General features: G+C 41.6%; 1 protein-coding gene across 2 annotated transcripts in view; it reads left to right on the top strand.

Annotated features, from left to right (window-relative positions):
* LOC124788748 (centromere protein I-like) overlaps positions 1 to 18,173 on the top strand; it is a 358,748-nt gene that overhangs the window by 169,421 nt on the left and 171,154 nt on the right. For both annotated transcript variants that reach the window (XM_047256033.1, XM_047256040.1), the window contains one exon: positions 9,687 to 9,760. In XM_047256033.1, the coding sequence (XP_047111989.1) occupies positions 9,687 to 9,760 (74 nt within the window). The remainder of the gene's footprint in view (positions 1 to 9,686; positions 9,761 to 18,173) is intronic.

The raw sequence follows: 18,173 nt of genomic DNA, 5'->3' as shown, positions 1-18,173 counted from the left end.
TCGTTGTTCCTTCAGGTTTCCAATTCACAGTCACATAACCAGGAGCTGATTTGGGCAGTTATCAGGACCTGAAATGTCCATGATGGATTTATTACTCATGTAGCACCCAATGACGAGTCCATGTTCAAAGTCACTAAGCTCTCCTGACCGACACATCCTGTTTTTACTGCTTTTCCACTGCCATCACAATACTCCCCACCCCCTTTTATATTAATGGGTCTGCCTCTCGTGACGTCTAGTGGTCAATTCGAGATTGCATAGGGGTGTCCGTGTACGTTTGATCAGATAACATATTTTGTAGAGAAAAGAAAGCTCTTTCAAATCATGGCTAACACAAGTATTGCTCAGGCATCACTTTAGGGATATAAAGGTTTAAAAACCATTAATTTTTAAGCCAGTTTTTTTTTCCACCTTTGAAAACTTAGTACCAAAAATGATCAAACTTGCAGGTTTTATAAACAAGGTAAAAAGAGAACTTTGTAAATCAACATCATGATGAAATCAAGCTACTTAAACCTCAAAGAAAATTCGTTACTTGAAACCAAAATAGTATATCAATGACATAAAACTTAAATCATGTACAAAACGCATGCTGTATAATATTCGTCATCTTCTCGGTTGTTACAATGATAAAATAAGTATAATATGGTTGTCCCTGTCTCATTAGTTTGTTAACGGTAAAATTGTTTGAAAAATGGAAACTGTCACTTCGAAATAACAACAGTCCAAGTCAGATTACTTTGTCTTATTCCTCCTTTAGTATGTTCACATTGACAAGCCAGAAATTATGACAATCTACTTACTATTAGTGTAACTTGTCCAGGTAATAGCAGCATCACCTGGTTTTCAGACACATGCACAGTACATCTAGTATGAGTGAGTGCGCTGCCCATATGTAAAATGGGGAAAGTGCACAATCCGAGTGATTAAGGGCAGATTGTGATGGCCAAGAGGCTCAGCATGAGCATTTCGGAAACTGCCTGACTTGTTGGGTGTTCGAGCAGTGCTGTGGTGAGTGTCTTCAACACATAGCAAAACCAAGATTAAACCATGTACAGACGTCATGGGGTTGGGCACCCACCCCTCATTACAGATGTCAGACGTCATAGGCTGGGGAGACTGGTAGAACAGGACAGGCAGCAAACTATGATGGACCTAAGATTGGACTGTAATTCTGGGCAGAGTACTAGTGTATCTGAACACTCAGTGCACTGAACTCTCCTATCAATGGGCCTCTGTAGCTGCCGACCCATGCGTGTGCCAATGTTAACACCACGATGTAGACAACTATGACTGAAAATGGCACGTGACCATCGGCAGTGGACATTGGCGCAGTGGCAGAGCATTGCACAGTCTGATGAATCCCGATACCTCCTTCATCATGCTGATGGGAGGGCACGAAACCATCGTCTGCCAAGGGAATAGCTCCTTGACACCTGTACTGCAGGTCAGAGACAAGCTGGCAGCTGCTCCGTTACGCTTTGGGAAACATTCATGTGCACATCCATGGGTCCAGTAGAGCTTGTGCAAGGCAACATGATGGCCAAGGAGTATTGTCCACTGGCTGCAGACCATGTACACCCCGTAATGACGATCAAGTTTCCCGATGGCAGTGGCATTTTTCAGAAAGATAGTGCACCATGTCACAAGGGCAGAAGTGTGACCGAGTGGTTTGAGGAACACAGTGGCGAGTTCCAATTGATGTGCTGGTCCCCCAACTCACCAGATCTGAACCTGATCAGACACATCTGGGATGTGATTGAATGTGGCCTCAGTGCTCTTCCCCTTCCTGGAACTTACAAGAATTTGGTGGTTTTTGTGTACAGATGTTATGCCAACTCCCTCCAGCAACCTACCAGGGCCTCATTGCTTCCATGGCATGAAGTGTCACCACTGTTACCTGTGCCAAAGGTGAACATATCGGCTGTTAGTTAGGTGGTCACAATGTCCTGGCTGATCAGTGTACACCTCCCTAACAATGCCTAACCTCATCCAGTCTTTTGTCAACAGTTAAGCTCATTCCACTTTCATAATGAAGTAATCATTGCTACATTGTATTTCCACATTAATTCAAAGAGGTAATCACTGATCACAGAAGTCTTTTCATTTACGTTCTACTCAATATGTTCCTCTGCAGAAGTTATTGATTTATGAACATGATACTGCTGTAATCATAAATCTCAAAATTAATCCTGCACACCTTTCTGCAAAAAACTGAGTTACTTGAAGAGTTTTCTCCTGCGAATTGATGCAACAGTTTTAACTCTTAATTATGCTTTGTAGCAAATTCTTCATAATACTTATCCATGCTATGCTGATGGCCAATGACTCCTTTCTGCACACTAACTCAGCAGTTGACCCATACCACTCTGCCATCGTTAATGTTATACTGGAAGACAATGTTCCCTCCAGTTAAAAAACAAGCTCAGCTTCAAAAATTACAGAGGCCAGCATCAGGAGTATAGTATCATTGTGTCATAACATCAATGATAGCAGTACTGCTTCCAACTGTTTGACAATTTTTCAGAGTTTTGAGGCTTTACCATAATCTTTCACTGAACTACAGCACTTCAAACTTAGCCAATGTTTGAAATGTTGACATAATATTTTGTCACTCTTCACTTACGAGGTGTCCACAAAGTATTGAAGATGATGGGCTAGAAATTTTTGTATCCTTGTTTCACCATTTAGCAGACCTGCATGCAAAATCTGATGTGGTTGAGTGGGAACTAGTAGATAACTAGACATGGAATCCTCCCGTAGTTAAACTGGGCAAACCTTACCTCTGAAATATGCCCAGTGGGAAGTATTGCTTCATTTTGCTGTATATGTGACTGGACCCACCAGCGCCATAATGGGATGTAACTGTTGCGAGGACTGCATGTTTTCTTGGGGAATGTGTAATGAGAGAAGGGAGTGAATAAAAATTCTGTATAAGGATTCCTAATGCTTCCTCTAACTCTAAATACAACACAAATACTAAACTATTCTTCCTCTTTATTTTTATTGTTTTAGATACCTGAGCTACATTTGGGATGAAACAGCCTCTCCTAAGAACTCCTGTAATCCTTAAAAATTGTTGGGATACAGCATCTTGTCTATTGCTTGCACTTACATGCTGCCACATGGGATGTAGTCCATCTTTGTAAAAACCCATAGATACTGGATTAATTATGGAAGAAATGGCCCATTTTTAGGTTACACTTGAAAAATATTTTTCATGTTCTCATATGTTATTGCATAATTTTTTGCTGTGAAAATATTGTCCACTTAGTTACATCACGATGGAATTCCACTGATTAATTGTTCTAGAAATCTTTGTTGAAGTGTCTGAATGCTAGTTCTACTGAAGGGTAGATCTGGATATTTCTAGAAAACAGTGTTGTCAGAGCTAGAAACTTTTGAGATTGTGCATCTAAATGTAACTGTAGATAAGCATTCCATAGACCTGTGTTTGAGAAACATTTACCACTGTTAAAATGAGAGAACAACTCTTGTGGGTATGATATTGAGAAAGAGGTTACAGTGATCTGGTAATTCGAAACTTTAGTTGCTACACGACCTGTGAGACCTGACAATTAGCTTCATGTAACGGGCAGTATTAAATTCTGCTCATGTAGCCTGTTAAGCTCTGGTCTTTCAGGTATGTGCAAAATGTGGGACTCAGTGGGCACATGTGAATCTTGCAATGCATTCACTGACTCTTGAACAGAAAACTTAAATGATTTGGACATGTCTAACTCAAAAATATTTTCTAAATTTTCTTTGATTGACACTTGAGTATGTTATTTCTCTTACTAATCTTCTGTATGAATCATAAGTCTGAGTTGATCTGCTGCTGGGTTTCTATGACTTCATAGGACAAAATATATTATTTACCTCTTAAGGGGGTAGTCTTCTTTAAATGCATGAAAATTAGGTGATTTCGTAATTTTTTCCAAGTTAATTAAAAAGTAATACTAAATGTGATGATATAGTTTTATTCCTGACACTTCTGTCTTTAAGAAATCACTTTTGTGCCCAAATCAGATGCTCCCTGTAACCACTGCCCTAGGTGGAAGGACCCATTGCAACCAGAACGTTGGTCATCAGCAGGAATGTAAAAAAATAATTTCATGTAAATAATTTTCAATGTATTTTCTATCTGCGTAAATATGCCAATAGAAAAATATATTTAAAAACAAAGATGATGTGACTTACCATACGAAAGCGCTGGCAGGTCGATAGAAACACAGACAGACACATACATACACACAAAATTCAAGCTTTCGCAACAAACTGTTGGCTCATCAGGAAAGAGGGAAGGAGAGGGAAAGACGAAAGGAAGTGTGTTTTAAGGGAGAGGGTAAGGAGTCATTCCAATCCCGGGAGCGGAAAGACTTACCTTAGGGGGAAAAAAGGACGGGTATACACTCGCGCGCGCGCACACACACACACACACACACACACACACACACACACACACACACACACACACACACACACACACATATCCATCCACACATATACAGACACAAGCAGACATATTTAAAGACCAATATGTCTGCTTGTGTCTGTATATGTGTGGATGGATATGTGTGTGTGTGTGTGTGTGTGTGTGTGTGTGTGTGTGTGTGCGCGAGTGTATACCCGTCCTTTTTTCCCCCTAAGGTAAGTCTTTCCGCTCCCGGGATTGGAATGACTCCTTACCCTCTCCCTTAAAATCCACTTCCTTTCGTCTTTCCCTCTCCTTCCCTCTTTCCTGATGAGCCAACAGTTTGTTGCGAAAGCTTGAATTTTGTGTGTATGTATGTGTCTGTTTGTGTTTCTATCGACCTGCCAGCGCTTTCGTATAGTAAGTCACATCATCTTTGTTTTTAAATATATTTTTCCCGCGTGGAATGTTTCCCTCTATTGTATTGCCAATAGAAAAATATAGAGTTCTAACAAAATGGTGACATGTTGAAAAAAAAAGTCATTTATTTCATCCAGAAAGTTGAGACAGAAGCGTTCAACAAAAATAGACTTTTGAAGGTATTGCGAAACAACTATTCATGCTGATAGAAAATTCAATTTAGAGTGCTGGCTTCAAATTCCAATCAAAATTACATTAACTGTTATGAAGTTACCTTTTCCATGAGTTCGAAAAATACTGTTTTAAGAAAAACGTGTGCAAAGTTTTGGGTTACTTTATTGTACTGTAGTGGAACATAGTTCGAATCAGTGATCCCTGTACCTTACAGCAATCCTTCCACATCTAACAGGAAGTCCTCCTCCAACTTCTTCACGGCCATGGTGATTAAGTGGGCTTCTCAGGCATCTTCTATCATCTGCTGCTCTGCTAGTTCTATACTCTTTTCGTTCACTTTTGTGCAGAAGTTGTAACAAGCTGGTGCAATCTCAAGTTCAAGCACTTTCTTAAAGTTCATAATGCCCGTTAGGCCTTTGTTTATATTACAAGCTGCCATATTGTCTACAATGTCACCTACACTGAAGCCCAAAGAAACTGGTCTAGGCATGCGTATTCAAATACAGAGATATGTAAACAGGAAGAATACAGCACTGTGGTTGGCAATGCCTATGTAAGACAACAAGCGTCTGGTAAAGTTGTTAGATCGGTTACTGCTGCTACAATGACAGGTTGTCAAGGTTTAATTGAGTTTGAATGTGGTGTTATGGTCGGTGCACAAGCGACAGGACACACCATCTCTGAGGTAGCAGTGAAGTGGGGATTTTCCCACACAACCATTTCACTAGTGTGCCGTGAATATCAAGAACCCAGTAATACATCAGATCTCCGACATCGCTACAGCCAGAAAAAGACTCTGCAAGAAAGTGACCAACGATGACTGAAGAGAATCGTTCAACGTGACAGATTTGCAACCCATCCGCAAATTGATGCAGAGTTCAGTGCTGGGCCATCAATAAGTGTCAGCGTGTGAACCATTCAACTAAACAACATCAGTATGGGCTTTTGGAGCCGACTGCATGACACAAAGCTTTACACCTCACCTGGGACCGTCAACACTGACATTAAACTGTTGATGACTGGAAACATGTTGCCTGGTCAGATGAGTCTCGTTTCAAATTGTATCGATCAGATGGACGTGTACGGATATGGGGAGAACCTCATGAATCCATGGACCTCACATCTTACCAAGGCACTGTTCAAGCTGGTGGAGGCTCTGTAACTTTGTGGGAAGTGTACAGTTTGAGTGATATGGGACCCTTGATATGCCTAGGTACGACTTTGACAGGTGGCACGTACGTAAGCATCCTGTCTGATAACTTATATCCATTCATATACATTGTGCATTCCGACAACTTGAGCAATTCCAGCAGGACAATGTGACATACCACATGCCCAGAATTACTATATACTTTAACGGCTTTATGGGCAGCATGCAAGATTCATAGTGTCAGTTCCTTCCAGCACTACTTCAGACACAAGTTGAGCCTATGCCATGTCGTATTGCGGCACTTCTGCATGCTTTTGGAGACACTACATGATATTAGACGTGCACCAGTTTCTTTGGCTCTTCAGTGTATTTTTTTCCCATTGTGAATGGTTTTCAGACACTTTTCAGCAAGCCTCTTGTAACTCGGTAACAGAGTTTGTGCAAATTTGGGATGAACACCACAATAAAGTAGACTTCCCAGAGAACATTTTAAGCAAAAAAAGTAATCAATTTTTGAAATTTTCAAAGAGGACTACCCCATTAAGTGAGGTGATTCAAGTGATAGATAATTATGTGTTACAGTTAAACAGTGAATCGAAGGTGCCAGTACCCACTCGATGGGTCACGTTGCACTGGCCTATTAGTAACTCTATCGACAGTTCTTGTGGAGAGCCTTTAACTTGATTCCATTCCATTTTGATCTTATGTACAATCTGACTCTCCTGCAGAGTTTCCATCTTTGTTTACTAAACATTCTTGACATGATACTGTATTCCACAGTAAAAACTAACTATGTCTCTAAAGGCTTGTGAGCAGTAGCAAGTAACATCTAAAAGTACCTTCTGCAAGCATTGAACTTTAGCGACTGTCTCTGAGTATACAGCTCCACTCATTGATGTCCTTGTTCAGTGAAGGTAACACTGTAACAAATGGTGAAGAGTCTTTCTCTGTGTGTTTTGCAATTGTAATGCTTGTATTTGACGCTCATGTTTTATTTCCACTGCAGCCAGCTGTTTCAAAATTGTCGCCACTACGTTGTCCATTTTTGCTGGTTACTGCTTCACATATAGTGCTCGAAGTTCATTGTTGCGTATTATTGTGAACTGCTTCTACTTGAAGAAATAGTAGTTAGTAACAGTTAAAGAATGTATTACTAACAGCACAATCACAAGCTCATTAAGCACTTCATACGCTAAAGATATATTTGCCAAGTCATCCTAGAACACTGGATTTATCACTGGTCAAATTGCAACATCCACACAAGACCAAGTCTGCAGCCAGAAACACAGTCAAGGACCTGCAGCTTAGAACTGCCACGTAACAGAGTCAGGTACCCATGGGCCTCTGCTTGAATTCAGAACCATTGACTGATTTATACTTGATGGCTGGATGTTGAATAGTCCCTGTGATGCATTCATAAGATCAGAAGGGTATCTACAAGCCCCACCTGTGCTAGGGCCTTCTTAATAGTGCAGGCTATCCAGTTATGTATCATACATAGATTGCGGACATGCTACAGGTCAGTATGCAGAGGTGAGTTGGACAACGTCACCGGCGCATTACAACCCCACATGAAGACTGATATCTGGCCATTCCTGCATTGTGGCATCATGGACACCACCAGAGCACCACAAGACGATCTCAGAAGAGCCACTAGAGCTGCTGTGTCCAATCAGACTGTAATGAACAGGTTACGAGAAAGGACCTCATGATCCAGACATCCTGTTTGAGTACCCTGCTTGACATGACATCATCTTGTAGCTCGCCTTCAGTTCTGCTGTTTCCATGTCAGCAGACAACTTCGACACTGGTAAAATGTCTTATTCACAGACAAGTCCATATATCCTCTGAGGCAAGGTAATGACCTCGTTCGTTTGCAGAGGTCCATGTTGAGCACTACCTGCCAAATGTTGCTCGTTAAATTGACCAGTTTGGCCAAAGTTCTGTGATGATATGAGGAAGCTTCAGTGTTGACAGCCATATGAATCTTATCTTTGTCAATGGTCACCCTACTGCCAGACAGTGCTTTGAACAGGTCGTGTTGGAAAATGTGGTTGCTGCTGCATACAGTCGTGACCCCAAATTCCTTCCATCACCAGGCCCCATGTAGCAGGCATCAACAAGGTTGTCTTACGAAGCCTGGACATAGATGTAATGTAATAGCCAGCGATGAGTCTGAACCTAACCCCATTGTGATTATGTGGTACATGCCTGACAGATGTGTTCATAGCCTCTCCTGGAACTCACACGGTCTCTCATTGAAGAATGGGATTAGATGCCACAGGATGACCTCCATAAACTTTCAGCGCATACCACGTAGGTGTCCGACAGTGATAAAAGCTCATGGAGGCCAGACATGTTACTGAGGCTCTCATATTGCAATGAAAAGTGCCCAGGATGATAGGGTGAATGATTGTTTCTATCTTTCCTTTGCCACCTGTCACACGTATCAATTCTTTTTATGCAAGTGATTGAGGATGTAATGATGTTTTTTTGTGTGCTTAATTTGTGAAAGATAAGGTAAGGTATAAATTGGTAACATGCCCAGTTCTCAACGGTTGCTCGATGAAGTGTAGCAGGTGCCCAAAATCATGTCCCCCAATTCTTTTGAGCAGTGTGTTTACAAATTTTCTACATCATTTTGGAGAGTTATTCTGTAACAAACAATACCATAATGAGACTTTATTCTGATATGAATTTCAATAGGCTTCTTACTTCTGCTGCTCAAAAACCAAATGACGTGTCACTGTTATAGTTTGGTGCATTGAAATTTTCCATGGAAACAGTCATCTTTTATGTATGATAATGCCCCACCTTTGATGAACTAGACCTTTAAATGTGTATCCTTGTAAAAGTGATCTACAGATGAATACTACTACTACTACTACTACTACTACTGTTGCTGCTACTGCCACTACTAATATCTATAAGCTTGTTGCATAACTGCATTTAGCTGCCATCTAGAGGATAATATTTGCATAATTTCTAACAATATTGTCACTTATAGAATTGTTATGCAATATATGAATATTTAATTATAGGCTTTTCTTTGAGTCAAATTTGTGGAACATCTACAAAAGGTACAATTCCCGTGACATTTGGATTGATACAGTACCTGACACATAGGACTGTTGCTACTCCATTCTGTTGTTGTGTACAGTCTTTACAGTAAACTTTGTTATTTCCATAGATCTATTTTATTAGCATTCCCCTCTAATAATGTCATTGCAGAGTTGAGTGTTTTCAAGCAGTAAACTAAATATGAAACAACTAAATTACTGTCAGTTTGAAAGTAACAGTTGATCTGCATTTTGTCTAAGGAACAGGTAACATCACAATTATTCCACTTGCAGCTTTTGCAGACTTCCATCCCCACTCACCCTCTCATAGTGTGTATGTCTGTGCGCGTGCATGTCGTGCATCGCTGTTGCAGCTAATCTATTTACAGTGTTGAAATTTTAACTATCATTGCTCATGTACATATATTTGATTTCTGAATAATTTAATTTTTTTATATCATTTATTTAGTGTTTCTGAAGTGTCGAAGAACATACCCGCTCCAGGAGAAACGACTACTGCTGAAAAACATGGCAGCTCTTCAGGTAAACTGTTTGCATGTTATTGCATAATATTTTGGTTTCTGCTATTTTATAGCCTCCCAGTCTTTTAGCAGACAGTAGAGATAGATATAAATCTCTAATGAACTCGTGTTGTAGGCAGTCTTCTCTATAAGATTGCTGGAGATGTGTGAATGTGTCAACATCTGTCTGGGCTGAAGGGTATTACAATAATTTTACAATGGTTGAGCATGTAGGTACATTATTTAGTAATTGGGACCAACATTCAGGGAGAGTGGGTTAAAATCTCCATAAAGTTACAACTGATTTGTTTCTCCATTTTTGACTGGTCCTATTATCTTGTCATAAATTCTTCCCTCCCTTTCTCTCTATTTCTCTCTGATACAGTTGTGTCCAAAATTAAAACAACAAATGGAAATTTTGCAAGGTTGTGTTATTTTGCAATAAAATGATATAAACAGTTGATAGAAGGTAGAAACAATATAAAGAATACATAACATAAACAACTGCAACATCTGTAATGGTAGGCAAATATGTTCTTCACTTTTTACAACGTTATGACAATTGTGTTCAGCCTGAGGTGTGACCACCTCCGGCAGCAGCACGGGTTGAGCAAGGTGGTGCAGCAATTAGCACACTGGACTTAAAGTCGGGAGGACGACGGTTCAAACCTGTTTCCGGCCATCCTGATTTAGGGTTTCCATGAGTTCCCTAAATTGCTTCAGGCAAATACCAGGATGGTTCCTTTGAAAGGGTGCGGCTGACTTCCTTCTCCTCTTTCCCTAATCAGATGGGACCGATGACCTCATTGTTTGGTCCCCTCCACCAAACCAACCAGTACAGGCCTGAAACAATGGGGCATGCTGTAAACGATTTCATCAATCTCATGTTGAGGCAATAACGCCCATTCTTCGTGCAAAGCTTCTCGCAAATCTTGGAGAGTGGTTGGTGGATGCTGACATCATGCAGCCTGTCTCCCTAATGCATGCCTTACATATTCAATGGGATTCAAGTTGGAAGAGCAAGCGGGCCACGCCATATGTGCAATATCTTTCATTTCCAAGAAAACATCAACCACCCACGCTCTATGAGGTTGAGCATTATCATCCATCAGTATGAAGTCTGGGCCCACAGCACCTCGCAACAACTGCACAAGGTACCAAGATCTCATTACGATACCTGACAGCAGTTAAACCTTGCCAATTCACCTGTAAAATTTCATGAAGAGATGTTAGAATGCTCAACATAATCCCTGCCCACAACATAAGGGATTCTGTTCAATATCGGTCTCTTTCCACAATGTTTGGATCCCAAAATCATGTTTCATGTTCCCTCCAGGTGCGAATCCATTCATAAACACACTCCAGACGAAATTGGGACTCATTTGTGAAATGAACATTGGCTCACTGTTCGACCATTCAGGTGACATGTTGACAACTCCACCCTATACGTTCCCTTCTGTGAATCTGTGTCAGAAGTACATACACAGAACGTCTCTCACAATAAAGGCCACTCTGTTGATGTCTTCCGTGCACCATTTGCTGCAATACAAGACATACAGTGGATGCTGCGAGGTCAGATCCCAGTTGTTGTGCAGTACTAAGGTGGTACCGTTGTGCCCTTACAGTCAAATAATGGTCCTTTCTTTCTAATATCACATGTGATTGGCCCTGCCCTGGTCTTCAGAATACAGTTTCAGTCTCTGTAAACTGTCTTTCCATCTGTGAAACGACAGAATGATTCACATTAAGCCATCGGGCCGTATCAGTTTGCAACCGTCCTGCTTCCATTCTTCCTATGGCCCTTCACCACAGATGGTCTGATGGGTGTTTTCTCTGTGCCATACTGCACTGTCTGTGACTGTGTACACAGCAGTTTTGGGTGTGGAACTATCCAGCAACATTACGCTGTGTGGTGGGTGTCTTGATGTCATCGTTGGCATGGATGTCCATTGACCAGAAAGCAATCTTCCCTGCAGAACATGATTGTACGGACATATGTTGACAGTTTGTATGATTGCATCATGAATTGGTTTGTTGCTTTAGTTTTGGAATATACGGGGTGGAGAAAATTTGTCAAGAAATTCTAACACTGAATAGCTGCTGCCAATAAGATCCAAATTAATAGTGTTGTGAAGGTCAACAACACACCATTTTTAAACTACTGAAACTTGGTGCCAAGCACTCAGATTGGCTGTGGGATTGCCCTGTTACCATTCGTTGGTTGATGTGCAGTGCTGTGGTTGTCGGTTCACACTTACAAACATCTCTTGCCCCGTCACTGCCCCAATGTGATACGCACATGTGTCAAATAGGTCTTGCTGTTTGTCTCCACCTCACGTTAAAGGCATTCACATGTAAGCTTTGCTTCGGACCACACACACGTCTCCAGCGATTTAGTCATACACTAAGCATGGTGGCACAGTATTCGTTTTAAGAACAAGAAGATATTGTTTTTAATCATGGACTAGCCGATGCTAATGCACATGAAGCTTGACGGTTGTACGAGGAATGGTACCCAGCAAGACGCCACCCACACTGGCAAATGTTTACAGCAGTTCACTGGCTACTTGGCAAAACAGGCTCATTAGCGGGATATCGTGGTGATGCTGGAAGACTTCGAACACAAGATACTGCATTTGAAGAGACAAGTACGCCAAGTACCTGCGTGGTTGGACACAACATGCAGGTCACTCATTGGTTAGTCTGGGAGGTATTGAGGGATGATGGCCAGCATCTATTTACTCTCCACCCTGTCCGAGATGTAGACACTGTAGCGGACTATGAACACAGGCTAGGGTCTTGCTGGTGGTTACTGTGACGTGTTGCATGAGACCCTGACTTCCCCACCGTTGTGTTGTTTACCGAGTGTACTTTCTATCAGGATGGCCTTTACAACACTTGAAATGTTCATTACTGGGCAAGGGGAGATCCTCATGTCACATACATCCATGGACACCAGGAACGATTTTCGCCCAAGGGATGAAGTCGTGAAGGCAGCAGAGGTTCAAGTAGGTAAAAAGACGAAAGCTAGTAGAAATCCTTGGGTAACAGAAGAAATATTGAATTTAATTGATGAATGGAGAAAATATAAAAATGCAGTAAATGAAGCAGGCAAAAAGGAATACAAACGTCTCAAAAACGAGCTCGACAGGAAGTGCAAAATGGCTAAGCAGGGATGGCTAGAGGACAAATGTAAGGATGTAGAGGCACATATCAGTAGGGGTAAGATAGATATTGCCTACAGGAAAATTAGAGACACCTTTGGAGAATAGAGAACCATTTGTATGAATATCAAGAGCTCAGATGAAAACCCGGTTCTAAGCAAAGAAGGGAAAGCAGAAAGGTGGAAAGAGTATATAGAGGGTCTATACAAGGGCTATGTACTTGAGGACAATATTATGGAAATGGAAGAGGAAGTAGATGAAGATGAAATGGGAGATACAATACTGCGTGAAGAGTTTGACAGTGCACTGAAAGACCTGAGTCGAAACAAGGCCCCGGGAGTAGACAACATTCCATTAGAACTACTGATGGCCTTGGGAGAGCCAGTCATGACAAAACTCTACCATCTGGTGAGCAAAATGTATGAAACAGGCGAAATACCCTCAGACTTCAAGAAGAATAAAATAATTCCAATCCCAAAGAAAGCAGGTGTTGACAGATGTGAAAATCACCGAACTATCAGTTTAATAAGTCACGGCTGCAAAATACTAATGCGAATTCTTTACAGACGAATGTAAAAACTGGTAGAAGCTGACCTCGGGGAAGATCAGTTTGGATTTCGTAGAAATATTGGAACATGTGAGGCAATAAGGACCTTACGACTTATCTTAGAAGAAAGATTGAGGAAAGGCAAACCTATGTTTCTAGCATTTGTAGACTTAGAGAAAGCTTTTGACAATGTTGACTGGAATACTGTCTTTCAAATTCTGAAGGTGGCAGGGGTAAAATACAGGGAGCGAAAGGCTATTTACAATTTGTACAGAAACCAGATGGCAGTTATAAGAGTCGAGGGGCATGAAAGGGAAGTAGTAAATGGGAAGGGTGTGAGACAGAGTTGTAGCCTCTCCCCGATGTTATTCAATCTGTATGTTGAGCAACCAGTAAAGGAAACAAAAGAAAAATTCGGAGTAGGTATTAAAATCCATGGAGAAGAAATAAAAACTCTCAGGTTCGCCAATGACATTGTAATTCTGTCAGAGACAGCAAAGGACTTGGAAGAGTAGTTGAATGGAATGGACAATGTCTTGGAAGGAGGCTATAAGATGAACATCAACAAAAGCAAAACGAGGATAATGGAATGTAGTCGAATTAAATTGGGTGATGCTGAGTGTATTAGATTAGGAAATGAGATACTTAAAGTAGTGAAGGAGTTTTGCTATTTGGGGAGCAAAATAACTGATGATGGTCGAAGTAGAGAGGATATAAAATGTAGACTGGCAATGGCAAGGAAAGCGTTTCTGAAGAAGAGAAATTTGTTAACATCGAGTATAGGTTCAAGTGTCAGGAAGTCGTTTCTGAAAGTATTTGTTTGGAGTGTAGCCATGTATGGAAGTGAAACATGGACGATAAATAGTTTGGACAAGAAGAGAATAGAAGCTTTCAGAATGTGATGCTACAGAAGAATGCTGAAGATTAGATGGGTAGATCACATAACTAATGAGGAGGTATTGCATAGAATGGGGGAGAAGAGAATTTTGTGGCACAACTTGACAAGAAGAAGGTACCAGTTGGTAGGACATGGTGTGAGGCATCAAGTGATCACAAATTTAGTGTTGGAGGGCAGTGTGGAGGGTAAAAATCGAGAGGGAAACCTAGAGATGAATACACTAAGCAGATTCAGATGGATGTAGGTTGCAGTAATTACTGGGAGATGAAGAAGCTTGCACAGGATAGAGTAGCGTGGAGAGCTGCATCAAACCAGTCTCAGGACTGAAGACCACAACAGCAACAACATTTACTTACCGGGGCAAATTACCTTCCCTTTTTGCAAGAAACTCTACCCGGCCTGCTGGAAGGTGTTCCCTTGGACATACAACTGTGCATCTGGTTGCAGCATGATGGGGCGGCCACAGTGGCTTCTATAGCTTGCATTTGTAATACCTTTTATATGTGTGTTCTTTTGCCACTGCTTGGTGAGTAGAATTTTTTATCTTTTCACTTACATTATATGATCTTACTGTATGTAGGTCATTGTGAGCTTCTGTTTCATAGATGGAATGCATGATGGCACAGCGAAATAATGTTGCTGTCCAGTCTTAAAATGTTGTTAATTTTCTACTGCTCGTGTTTGGAACAGAGTAGGTTAGCGCTGAGCTGATATACTGCTCAGTAAGTCAACAAAGCATAATGCCAGTGCAGCAGATCACAAAACAGGCAGGCAGAAATGCAAGTGCTGCTGTACTACTTAAAAAGGTACTTTGAGGTAACACTAGGTAATTTCACTGTCTGAGCACCTCTACAAAATCACCCATAGACAGAAAAGAACCGAGTTCAGTGACCCAGAATTTTTCTTGAATTACCACAGCAAGGCAAGGGGTGCTGATAGGTCTGGTGAATGAGGACAAATGCCTTCATACACTTGGAACCACCACAACATAGACTTGGACTCAGTCCTTTAAATAGAGAGGTTTTCAGAGCTCAGGAACACATTCTGTCCGTGGCACTATAACCAGTGAGCGGATCAGTGGTGCATGCTGCTTACTTACCAACTTCAACATCGAGAGGAATTCAGTGTGATGCATACCACAGCCATGGTGCGCCATGCTTACTGGGTCATTATGGATGGGAAGGCTGTTGTGCGGCCAGCCCTCCTCCCATGCTGGTCATCGCAGATTATCTGCAAGCTGCAATCTTCGCACTGGTTGGGAGAGGTGCTTTCTTGGAGCTTTCTGGCTGACCTGCGAGCAGCTGCTGCAGCCTGGGTCAATCCGTGACGGTTGACTGCGACCTAATCTTAACAACAATTGATAACCAGGACCTCAGTTGACAGTCCCCAGGCTGTCTTTGAGAGCTCTGAGGTGGGAATTGTACTAAATCACTGCTGAAGTTCTGGGTGATCAGCACCTTCCTCCTCCCACTATTGCTGCCAGCACAGCATGCAGCTGGCACTGGACTTTGCCAGTGATGTCACTTCTCATGAAGAGGTGTCAGAACTACTTCATGGCATGTGTGTTTGTGCTCAGCTGCCGACTGCAGTTCTGAAGATACTTACACCTGTGTACACTCTAAAGAATAAATAAATGTTGTGACAAAGACTGCTGTATCACTGACACCTCTGAGTGTGCACTGGACCACTCACCCTCCCTCCACACTCGACCTCCTGGCCACAACATGGCCCAAGCACATGGGCCACAATGTCATTGTGAGAATTGGCTGTCACTTCAAGGCATCGCTGTGAGTGAAGCGACTAGTACAGTGCTGTCATAACAGTACCAGTGCAATGTATTGTGATGTGTGAACTTTTTCTTTGTTGAAGATCTTTGGAGTGTATTTGTTCTATGTGGTGTCAATTTACAGAGACATTGGTAGCACCCTTAAGGTGTCATTTGTTAAACCGCAAGAGACTTCAGACATACCAGCTGACAGAAAATGCAGCAGCTGATAGATTCTTGCTGCAGGAAGCTGAGAATTGGGGTTTGGTTGGTTTTGAACATGGTATCTCTGCAAAGATGTCACATAGGGTAAGGATGGAAAATCCTGGGTGCAACGCAGTTAGAGCAGGTGGACATTGTGACTGGGACAGGTACAGATGGCTGTGGTTTTTCTGCAGAAGTAAAATATTATAGATGCAGATGGAAAGGTCATGTTCAGAAGCAGTGTCAGCGATCTGACTGCTGTAAGTGTGGCTAAACTGGACACCAAAAAAAAGGGTTTTGGAAAGTATAGGAAGGGAAAGTAATGGCAATGGAAGCAGCTGCTAAATGGAATGGGGAGTGCTTCACCCATTGGAAGGCATTTTCAATAGGAAGTAACATTGCACAAAAAGATGCACCAGTGGAATGCTGCTTGTCAGGCTGTGTAAAAGGCAAAGAACAATTCTTTGGTGGACATAGGTGTGCACATGTAAGTCATCAGTCTGGACCTTGAAGGCAGGAGGTGACTGGGTCCCCCATATTCCTCAAAGGTGGGAGGGACTGCATCCCCCATGTTATAAATTGCCTCAAGTGGGTAATAGTAATGTAGAGTCATTGGGTATGATGTTTTACACTATCAGTATTGAAATTAAGGACTTCCAGAAGTTACTATGCATAGGTGAAAGGTATTAGCAATTCTTGGACTAGATTTCTGAGTAAACACATCCCAAAATCGATCTTTCACAGTATGCAGTGGGACTTTGTGTTTTCATTGGGAGCAAGTAGGCCAATGTCCCAAGGTGCACGCCCCTTGGAGGTGTTTCTGACTAAACTGCAGACACTTATGCCAAAGATTGGTTCGCACGATAAAATACTGGCAGCTACGGGGAAGTTTGGGTTTCTGTTGATACTGATTTTCCACAGGAAGCATTATATGTGGTCAAACAACTAAAAAAATGACAGATTAAATAGATTGCATTGCTTCATGCATAGTAGTGCTGTGCACATAAGTAATATTAATGAGTTATTTATTATTCTTGTAAGCCTGGATAACTTCAACATGGACATGGTTAATCTATTGAAGAGCTTAATGATTGCCTCTTTAGTGGTATTAAATGAGGAAGATATCGAAAGGTCTTGTGAGGACCAGAGCCACAAGCAAACTGTTGATGCAGCAGCATTACAAGAAAAAGTGGGTCACTCGCAAAGCAGTGAAGGCTTTGCTACTACGGTTTATAGCTTTATTTAACATGAAGGCTCCTTTATCAGCAACACTGGTTACCCAGCACCATATACCTACAAGGAACAATGCATCAGTTTGTAGGAATCTATACCACATAGCGACGCATCTTCACATCTACATCTACGTGATTACTCTGCTATTCACAATAAAGCGCCTGGCAGATGGTTCAATGAACCACCTTCAGCTTGTCTCTCTATGTTACACTCTCTAACGGCGTGCAAGAAAAATGAGCACTTAAACTTTTCTATGCGAGCCCTGATTTCTCTTATTTTATCATCATCATTCCTCCCTATGTAGGTGGATGCAAAACAGAATGTTTTCGCAATCGGAGGAGAAAACTGGTGATTGAAATTTCACAAGAATATCCTGTCACAACGAAAAACACCTTTGTTTTAATGAGTACCACTCCAATTCACGTATCATGTCTGTAACACTATCTCTCCTACTTCACAATAATACAAAATGAGTTGCCCTTGTTTGTACTTTTTTGATGTCATCCATCAGTCCCATCTGATGCGGATTCCACACCGCACAGTTAACTCCAGAATAGGGTGGACAAGTGTGGTGTAAGCAGTCTCTTTAGTAGACCTGTTGCACTGTCTAAGTGTTCTGCCACT

Source organism: Schistocerca piceifrons, chromosome 1, assembly GCF_021461385.2.
Source record: "Schistocerca piceifrons isolate TAMUIC-IGC-003096 chromosome 1, iqSchPice1.1, whole genome shotgun sequence".
NCBI lineage: Eukaryota > Metazoa > Arthropoda > Insecta > Orthoptera > Acrididae > Schistocerca > Schistocerca piceifrons.
The sequence above is the reverse complement of the archived record's forward strand: the minus strand, read 5'-3'. Positions and strand labels throughout refer to the sequence as shown.